The following is a 10,461-nucleotide window of genomic DNA, read 5'->3' as shown; positions in this document are numbered from 1 at the left end:
GCTAGGGGTTAGCTTTATGGCCAGGGTTATGGCTAGTATTTAAAGTAGGCATTAGAATTATGGTAAGGATTAATGTTAGGGACTGAGGCTAGGTTTAAATTTGGGTTACTTTTAAGTTTTTTTTCCATCTTAAGGTTAGGGTTAGGTTTGAGTTAAGGGTTTGATGATTGGGAAACCAAATTTTTACTTGGCCATTAATTTCTTGCCCCCATAATATGTGTGTGTGTGTGTGTGTGTGTGTGTGTGTGTGTGTGTGTGTGTGTGTTGGCATACATGTGTGCATGAGTGGGTAAATCCAGTTATATAAAAACTTACATTTATGTTATGGTTTATTTTTCCATTAATTAATGACAGGCATAAATATGTATTTCTTTTTTCAAAGTCTAAAGCAGTTAAACAGGTGGACGTATAGCCATACATTAGGCAGAGCCCATTTTTTATTGGTGAAATTGCTGGCAACAGTGTAAAAATTAAAATAAAACTTTGCGAGATATACATTTATTCTCAGCCACCCATTTAATCTGTGGGAAACATGATGGCTCCACGGGAATAGATGAAGAAAACGGGATTTCAGCCCACATGGAGTCAAAGAATTAGATTTCTGCTTCTCTCTGTGATGACAGGTCTTTGTCCTCTCCTGCTGGAGCATCTGAAAAACAACAGTTTAAAGGCAGCAATAGTGAAGAAGAAGAAAAAAAAACACAAATACATTCTGCGTATTAACCAACCAACCGACAGCAGTATAAAAGCTTGAGTAAGCTGGTGACATGCTGTTTTAATTCAACCCATTCTCATTCTTCTGTTTTGTATCTAGAAGACATTGATCATGGTGTGTCATTTAGAAATCCAGCGTCTTACAAAAAAGTAAAAAAAAGAGGGGAAACTGCATGGGAAGAGAGAGAGAGGGAGGGGGGAGAGGGAGAGATAATGAATGACATTCCTTCAACAACTATTCACATGGTACCCTTGAGCAAGGCACCTTTTTGCACAGCAGGAAATGCTGCACAGCAAAAGACTAGTTGCAGAATATGAACTTAATGAGGAACTATAGGCAAAGCAGGGTGATTTCAATAATGAATAGCTTAGAACACACACACAGGTCATAGACAGCAAACAGGATTTTTGTTGCTTCATAACTCAGACCTTTATTTTAGTTAGCACACAAAGCACATTGTTTTCTTACACTCAATTCAAGTATACAGTTAGTATACATACTGTATCATCGCCTTTCAGCTGTTCAACATTCACTGTCCCCTCAGAAAACAGAGGGTCAGTTTGATAGCACCTTTACGAACAAGTACAATAAAACAGGACTCACACACATCGATGTATAAAATAATTTTTTTTAAAAGGAACAAAGTTCTAAAATCCCTGACATTTATGACAATAAGTTACTAATATGGAGTTTGATGGAGAAGGTTAGATTGTATAGAAACACTGTAAAAATACGTTTTAACTAATGCGCAAAGGAATGGTTTAAACCGTACGTCTATTAAAAGGTGAACGCCGCCTCGTCTCAGCAAACACATGCCATAGGTTATTTAGTGAGTGTCAAAGCGGCACCAGGTAACTTTTGGGATTTCAGCAACGTCTTCCATGTCAGCTGTGGCAAAGACAACCCAAGGGCTTTTTATTTTCTTCATAGCATCGTGACAAGATACGTGCATTTATTGACAAGCCGTTGCAGAAGGAGAGTTACATGTACGTGCACAGACGACGTAAAGTAATATTTCTATACTTCATACGTGTGCTGTAAAACCATCCCTATATTCCCCGGGATGCAAACACAAGGCTTCTTAGTAACTGATCTGAACAGCAAGTGCGCCATTCTCCCATAGCCATCACAGCATGTGGCCAAAATTAGTTGAATAATGAGATGTTAGCTGAAAAATGGTACCTGGTGCCGTTTTAATGAACAAAACATCTCCCACCAGACAGCCACTTCCTGTAGAAGACAGCGGCTTACTGAGAGTCCAGTACCATACAACAGAGCCATCCTCGGGCACACGGCTGCAAACGTGCAAAGCAATATTCCCCCTGTAGAAACTCCGGGTCTGCTGTTTCTCAATACAGTGTCATCGCTGTATGAGGCATTTAGGGCACTTGGGACTCGTTTCCTGACTGATGCCAAGAATTGCAAAGAAATAACTACTGCAGAAAACAAATCCTCCAAAATAAAAAACCAAACCCAGGGGGAAAGTAAAATGAGGTCACATGTTAGCTTCCAAAGACAAATGTGCGCCAGAGTATTTTTGAATATATCAGATGAATGAGTGGACATCTGAGACTGAATAATATATCTTTTCTCTTCTGACTCTGTCTTTTCAGTGTGTGGAGAAAAAAAAAAGCCACATCTAAGTTGAATGAAGCTGATAAACATGGATGTGAATAATGCTTTTAGGGCTGAACAATATTGGTTAAAAAAAAAAGTCAAAATCGTGATATTTTTGCATTTTTTTCTATATGTATTGCATCATTAAAGAATAAAAATGAATAATTTCAGCAGATATATGAAGATTTAAGTTTTCAAAGCTCCACCTGCAAAGAACTTAATTGATCATTGTAGAGATGGTAAGGTTGATTTTATATGTGGAAATAAGAAAGTTACCAAGAAGTCATTAAATCAGACTAAATTATATTATTTGACAGATGCACTGGAATAGCTTAGTTTTCAAGAGTAGTCATAAAAAAGATTTACTTTCAGCCTAACATGACTGATGGGACCAATTGGAATTTCACTGCATCCTTTGCAATGCAAAGTCATATTGCACATGTGTATATTTACAATGTTGATTTGGAAAACAATATGTTGTTCAGCCTTAGTGGGTATGTCAGATTACTATCACTGTGGTTGTTTTACATACAGGCCATGCCTCTGTACAGACGGTTCCTTGTAATCATGAGGCACAGACATCCAAACTCTTCAGGGACGAGATTTGAACCGAGAGTCTTCTTCTATCATTTGAGCTGCTGCATTTCAAAGACGATGTGCTTTTAATGACACAACATGGCAAGACATAGCTTCTGGGATATAGCCGCCATGCTCTTGATTTTAAGATAAGCGAGTTCTCGGAAAACTTGTATAAGGACGGGAAGAATTTATGATGACGGTGAATACATGAAATACTCTCTCTGTTGGGGAGAAAGACGGCCTGTGTCTTCGGGGTTTTTATTCAAAGAGAGTGTGTTGGATGATGGGAGCTGACCTCGTTGGGGCCGGCAGTGGAAATGCTCCACAAAGCAGAGATGTAGTCTAGTGGTCGGTTTAACTTCAGACAGTCTCTCTTTCTCTATGGGGGTATGCTGATCAGGTCACGCTCCTTTCCTTTTACCTGTGGGCCACTTGGTTGTTAAGAAGGCCGGGGAACGTTTGCTCTGTTTCAGTGCTTAATGAACCACCTAGGAGAAGAGATGGAAGAGGGAGGGATTAGGTCTTTTAAAGAATATTCAGACCACACACACACACACACACACACACACACACACACACACACACACACACACAACTGACCCAATTAAAAGCCTGATGTGAATGGTAAGTTTTACCTATCACTGTAAAATGCTATTAATCAGAATTACATGAATTGTAGGTGGCAACTGGGGTGAGCAGATGCAAACAGTAAAGATTTTGCAGGACAGATTTATAATGTCCACTTAATAGGTAACCAACAGTAAAAGGTACATACATTTGATATAATGTGCACCGGGCCTAATTAGTCACATCTATATCACACCTGCAGTTGCACTCTCACAATACAATTAGAAAATAAATTGCTATAAGTATGACCAATTGTAAATACTGAAGAGCGGTCTTCATTGATACATAGTTTAGATCCAATGTGCAATATGAAAACAAAACAAACAAAAAGATGAAATAACAGTCAGCAAAAACAGTCTGAACTGACAGGAAATCTCAGGCATGTTCTTCCACATCCTGACCTGATTTTAATGTGTTTGGAGAGAGTGGAGACGTCCAACCAGAGAATGACAGAGATTACTGTCGTATTTGTGAATGCCGCCAGATTGTGCTGCTGGCAATTATGTTTGTATGTTTGTATGTATGTATGTACGCATGTAAAGTACATTGTGACACTGTGAAAACAGAAGACAAATTCCTTGTATGTGTAAAAGGATACTGTGTAAATACAGCCTTTTTCTGAATAGGGTCCTGCTTAGCGTGTAGTTTACCTTCAGACTGCTGGCTTTCTAGACTTATTTGATGTTGTGTCTGCTGGCTACAGCAAACACGAGGACTTCAATCTGTGCCTTTGACAGCCTGCCCGTGAATCTTCTCAGGGAGGTCTTTGAAATGTTTTGTCTGTAAGTCTTTTTGAAATCATTTATTCATCTCTACCCACTGACAATTTCCCTGTCTATTATAAGACTGCGGTCATATTAAACGCTCCTTGAAAAACAGCCGCTCAGCCCTCATTCCCACAACAATTATTGGTCTCCTCAAGAAGTCTGAATCCGGGTTTAGAGCTCTTTACAGCGCTGGGACAGCTCTTCTCAAAGTGATGAATGACTCTGACTGTGATCCACGCTTCTGTTTCATTGCATGCCTTGAAGATAGTGACTCCCTGTACACCTGATTTAGCCAGTATACAGTTAGTCTGAAAGGCTGCTGCCTGACATTTGGCTGGAACTAAAAGGATAAACCATATTATCCTCTTTAAAGCTTCACTGTTTTTGCTTCTGTTGCAATTTGGGATTGATTTTCAACCTTCTATTGATCACCATCAAGGCACATCTTGGATTAGCGGCAGGGCTACAGGTCGAAGCATCTAATCCTTGATGAGCCCAAGGACAAGCTGAGCTTCACCTGCAGTGCCACAGGATGATGGAAAGACTGTGATCAAACTTTCTCCATCCGGAGTCGCACGCCCAATGAGACTGCCTCGACAACTCAGTGCCCTCATTTCAAATACTTTAAAACTTCCACCTGTTAAAGCTTTCTTCTCTTGATCTGAGGTTGTTTTTTTGTTTTGTTTTTTCAATTTTTGTAAAAAAATTACATCTGACTGGTGGGGGAAAAAAACCCCGAAGAGTTGTCAAATTACAGGCTGGAAATTTGGAAATCATTTCAGAGCTGCAGTTTATCCGACCTGAGCACCAGTGATGTTACAGCAAGAAAAGGTGGACGATGAAAAAAAAATGGCAGCATTTGTAGTTCATGGTAGGGAATAAAAAGTGTTTAATTATATTTTAATGCACATGTGGGTGTGTAGTTATGTGCTATGTGTTAGTATCTTTCATGTATCACATTCAATATAACAATGTGAAATTTAAATGTTACGATGTCTATCAGCCACTTCTTTTGCTAGCTAGCTTAGCTAGATAATGTTATCTTGGTCAAAAAATGCACCAGAGGAAATAACAAGACACGTGACCCCCCGAGTAGCCTGAACACGGGGCATCAGAAGTTGAAAATTCTTGTCGTATCTTGAACGCAACACTAAAGGTACAATCCGTACTAGCATGCACCACCACAGCTATGAGGAGCACCGCGACAACATGAACGTTCTACTGATGACAAACGCGACATATCTCGACAACTGAAAGCCTAAAGAAGAAATTGAAGGCAATACAAAATTAGCTGGTTTTTCTCGTTTGGAAGTAATAAAGCGAAGAACATTTATGAAGTCTGGCCAAAAACATCGCAGAATTGGGGCGGACAGCCGCTGTGTGGATAAATTACAGACTGTACCTTTACTTCTTCAAGTGCACTTTTTACTTTGTCATTTTTTTACTTTGTCACTGATCTGACACAGAATATGCTCTACAAATAAGGGACATAATATTATTATTATTATTATTATTATTTTTAGCTGTTGTTTTGCGAAAATAACAGGGAACCAATAGTGTCAGAGCCACAGCATTGTGATAATAGATGAAACATTCACATCAGACAGTCATGGTCTCATACCATTATGGCAGCTGTACATCCATACGCGATGGCCATCATATCGACATCTGCATTTCATGATGTTATTGGTATAGTCCGACTCCGGCACTTCATAGTTTGGATTTATAACAACCTGTAAGAGTGAGGACATGGAGACAATGCAGATTTACATTTCTCAAAGCACTCAAGAACAACACGATATCCACATCAATATCAAGACAGGAATGAAGATTTAACAATGTGGTCACTGTCTTTAAGAGCTAATAATTTCTTTGATACTTTCATGCAAGTTATGATTTTGTGTGGGTAGGTGACTTAAGTGACATAAAATGGTGGATATCTGCTTTTTGAACATAACTTTTAAAGGAATTAATAGCAAAACCAGAAGAAAAATCACCTGGAAAATGTAATCTCCAGGCTTGATGTCAGTGATATCAACCCACTGACAGTCGATATCATGTCTGTACGTATCCCAACAGCCTACAGTGATGCCCTGCTCTCCAAAATTGGCACATTCATATTTCTTCTCAGTCCCTGCAAAGAAAACATCAAGAAATTGGAGAATTGGGTGAGATCGACTCACATAACCAACTATTTTTTTTGCCCCTTTTTCTCCCAAATTGTACTTGGCCAATTACCCCACTCTTCAGAGCCATCCTGGTCACTGCTCCACCACCTCTGCTGATCCTGGGAGGGCTGCAGACTACCACATGCCTCCTCTGATATATGTGGAGTCACCAGCCGCCTCTTTTCACCTGACAGTGAGGATTATCACCAGGGGGATGTAGCACATGGGAGGATCACGCTATTCCCCCCAGTTCCCCCTCCCCCCTGAACATGTGCCCCAACCGACCAGAGGAGGTGCTAGTGCAGCGACCAGGACACATACCCACATCCAGCTTCCCACCCACAGACACGGCCAATTGTGTATGTAGGGACGTCCGACCAAGCCAGCGGTAACACAGGGATTCGAACCATCAATCCCCGTGTTGGTAGGCAACGGACTAGACCGCCACACTACCCGGATGCCCCACATAACCAATTATAAACGCTAAACGCAGCATCACAGCTGTTTTCACAGTCCTTTGTAGTAAAGGCAATTATTTCCCTTTAATTTCTTTTTTTTTCTTTATTTTTGGAGAATAACGAGTTTTCACCAGACAGAGAAGATATTCTGTAATGGTTGAAATAGTAATCCTAAACATCGATCCTCACCCTCATCACACTCGGAGTCCTCCAGACAAAAACTCGCTTTGTGTCCTTCTGCAACCTTGGTGCCATTGAGGTCGAACAAGTCGTAGTGGGTAAACACCTCCATGCTGTGGTAATGTCTACACACACACACACACACACACACACACACACACACACACACACACATGCATAGAAAAAAAATCTAATTATCTACTCCAGCTCAATATGACAGCAAAGAACACTAATACTAGTTGCTGAACAGTAGTCCCTGTGGAAGCTTGCTGGAAAGGCACCAAGAAATTCAGTTAGGCTGTGATTAAATGTATCAACACTATATTCAATCGTGCATGATCATTAAATTAAGTATAAGTGGGATTCATTATAAGAAAGTGCCAAAGGTTTGGTGTGTTGAAAGCCGGTAACCAGCAGCCAGAAACCTGACAATCCTTCACTGTTACTTTCCTCCAACCAGCAACCACAAAAATCTGGGACTTTCTTGGGTCTTGTTTCCTACACATGGTCCATTGCAAGGCAGCAAAAGTTATGAAAAAGAAAAATGACTCCAGGATCAATTTATTTTTGGAGCTAAATTATAATCAAACAATGACTATAGTCCTTGTAACTAAAAGCCTTATTATGCATACGCATTACTTCGTGCTTCTTTGTTTCTTCTATGATATTATGCTTATGACCAAATCCAAACAAAAAGATCCATAATTTAACATTGCTTTCTTATTTCTTTAAGATGGATTCTACATAGACTCTCTGCATAGTAATAGCAACTAGCTGTGGCTAATTTCTTTTACCATGCAATGTACGAGTGCTCCAGGTATCATTTTTTGATTATAAATCATTGGGATGAGGATACAAATACAAATACAAATGAGGTTGTACACATTTTACAGCTGTGTAAACCCTGACACTCAATAGATCAGTAGTCATCCAGCCTTTTCTTCATGATGTAATTATTGAGGGAATTAATTACATATATATAGTTTTTTGATACACAATATGGTGCAACCTGGATACATCGTCAGTAATGAACCTGGAGTGATCAGGTGTTTCAGGTCTGAACATCAGACACTCCTTTTCGGCCATGTCAGTCATTTGCCCTATCTGGTTGAAATGTTGCATGTGGTCAATATCTGGGAGCTCAAATCCAGTGCGGATGCTTCATTTTTCTCTAAACCCCAGCGCTCACCTGTGACAGTCGTGCCAAACCCAGGAGTGGCGGCTGGCTTTAGGGCGGAAGTCAGAGTGGCCATTGTTGTGGATCTGGGAAGAGAACCGCAGGAGGCGGCGGTAGGAGTTGGCCGGGACTTGGCTGGAGTCGGACGCCAGACAGTTCTCCTCATAGGCACACTGCAGCATGAACATGGGCCTGTCCTCCATGTAGGTGGTCTGCTCCACCACCTGAGGGTTCAGGACCAGGTCAGGAGCCGCTGGAGGGCCAAAACGGGATGGGACATGGGGAGACGCAGAGAAGGGGAGTGGAAACATAGTAATTAAGAGAATAATGGGAAAATAGTTCTTGCATTGGCAGCATAACTTTCCAGTTTTCCACAGCCCTGGTATGACTCAGGGATGGGTGCCGTCTGCAATGCAACGGCATCACAATACCTGCTTTCATTTTGCAGAATGTCGAGGAAGATCATTAGAGGGTAACTCTGCACTTTCTTTGTTCGGAGATTTAAAATCTGATAGCTGAAGTTAATAGGAAAATGCAACCTAGCTGTGTTCAAATTTCTCAAAACATACTTAGCAAGCCAAGGCAGGGCAAATTCATTTGTATGGCACATTTCATACACTATAGGAATTCAAAGTGCTTTAATACTAATAGCGCTTTAACACCAGTACATACGGGCAGTATATATGTGACATTAGTATGCACATTTAATATTTAAAATGTATGGAGCTTATGGTCAATAAATGATCAAAACTGCCCCACAATTCTGTGTGCCTTTGCCAGGGGTACATTTTCCAAAGCAAATATGGCAGATAAGAAAGCAGGAGGAGCAGCAGCCGGTGTCGACAAATATAAATGTACATTTCAACAAATATGTGATAAAAAAATTTTATGACACCATTTGTGTCAACAAAGAGCTAAGACTAAATTGAAATGAAGTAAGTGGGAACAATAAAGTTCTTCTATCTTGAAAGCAACAAAGGTCTTGTGGTGCTGCAAAGGGTCACTTCCATTTAGATATGACTCTGCCAAGTCTAACGTAGGCAAGGCAAGACAAGTTATTTTGTATAGCACATTTCATACACAATGTCAATTCAAGGTGCTTTACATAATGCATACTGCATTTTACACACTGACTAAGATGCCCAAATAGTATATACACTATACACTACATACTCATGACAACATCAATGTGAACTGCTTTGGGCATCCTGGTGGCTCAGACAGTTAAAGGGAAATTTCACCGATGGCTTTGTGCATGTGCAAATCAGTACTGATGAATAATGTAGTCGATTGAAGCAATAAAGTCCTCACTGTGTACTATATTGAAAGAGAAATTGGTGTTGTCCTGCTCACAGTGCCTACATGCACCAGAATACATTGTACATAGGCCTCTGTATCATCGTCCATAACATCCTCTGCACGAATGTTATGGGAAATCATTTCCACCATCAGAAACATAGCTTAGTCGAGAGGATGAGGCAGTATTGAGTTTTTCCAGATGTTAACTGACGTCACAATGCATCACTTGGCCACTGGAAAAAAAAAGAAAAAAAACTTAGTTTCACTGCGAGCCCAAAGATGCAGAAACAATCGGGGGCACCAGCAGGTGTTTTTCATGTGCTATCCCTGACGCAGATAGATAATGTGGAAAATCAGTGAATTTTCCCTCAAAACAGTCCAGGTTGGCTCTCTGTCATCACTAAAATACCGCCTGAAATATTGTCAGTTATCTATCAAATGTATTGTCTGAGCATTGTGAGACACATTACTTTTTTTTTTGTGATTTTTTTTCACCCCTTTTTGTCCCCAATTGTATCCAGCCAATTACCCCACTCTTCTGAGCCATCCCGGTCGCTGCTCCACCCCCTCTGCTGATCCGGGAAGGGCTTTAGACGACTGCTTCTTTTCACCTGACAGTGAGTTTCACCAGGGTGACGTACCGGGTGGGAGGATCGCGCTATTCCCCCAAGTTCCCCCTCCCCCCTGAACAGGCGCCCTGACCAATCAGAGGAGGCGCTAGTGCAGCAACCAGGACACGTAGCCACATCTGGCTTCCCACCCGCAGACACGGCCAATTGTGTCTGTAGGGACGCCTGACCAAGCCGGAGGTAACAAGGGGATTTGAACCAGTGATCCCCATGTTGGCAGGCAATGGAATAGACCACTACGCCAC

At 40.9% G+C, this 10,461-nt stretch overlaps 1 protein-coding gene across 2 annotated transcripts in view; it reads right to left on the bottom strand.

Moving 5' to 3' along the window:
* Positions 1 to 357: 357 nt before the first annotated feature.
* loxl2b (lysyl oxidase-like 2b) overlaps positions 358 to 10,461 on the bottom strand; it is a 56,999-nt gene continuing 46,895 nt past the window's right edge. The window contains exons 10-15 of one of the 2 annotated variants that reach the window (XR_008811948.1): positions 8,301 to 8,541; positions 7,121 to 7,236; positions 6,303 to 6,439; positions 5,927 to 6,038; positions 3,207 to 3,399; positions 358 to 649 (exon numbers count right to left, since the gene is read on the bottom strand). Coding sequence is in view for 1 of the 2 variants with exons in the window: in XM_056298878.1 (XP_056154853.1) it covers positions 3,329 to 3,399; positions 5,927 to 6,038; positions 6,303 to 6,439; positions 7,121 to 7,236; positions 8,301 to 8,541 (677 nt within the window). In the remaining variant the exon portion in view is untranslated. Of the gene's footprint in view, positions 650 to 1,129; positions 3,400 to 5,926; positions 6,039 to 6,302; positions 6,440 to 7,120; positions 7,237 to 8,300; positions 8,542 to 10,461 lie in introns of those variants that run through there. The other variant, XM_056298878.1, reaches the window with a different exon arrangement.

The sequence above is a fragment of the Lampris incognitus genome, chromosome 1 (assembly GCF_029633865.1).
Source record: "Lampris incognitus isolate fLamInc1 chromosome 1, fLamInc1.hap2, whole genome shotgun sequence".
Lineage (NCBI taxonomy): Eukaryota > Metazoa > Chordata > Actinopteri > Lampriformes > Lampridae > Lampris > Lampris incognitus.
The sequence above is the reverse complement of the archived record's forward strand: the minus strand, read 5'-3'. Positions and strand labels throughout refer to the sequence as shown.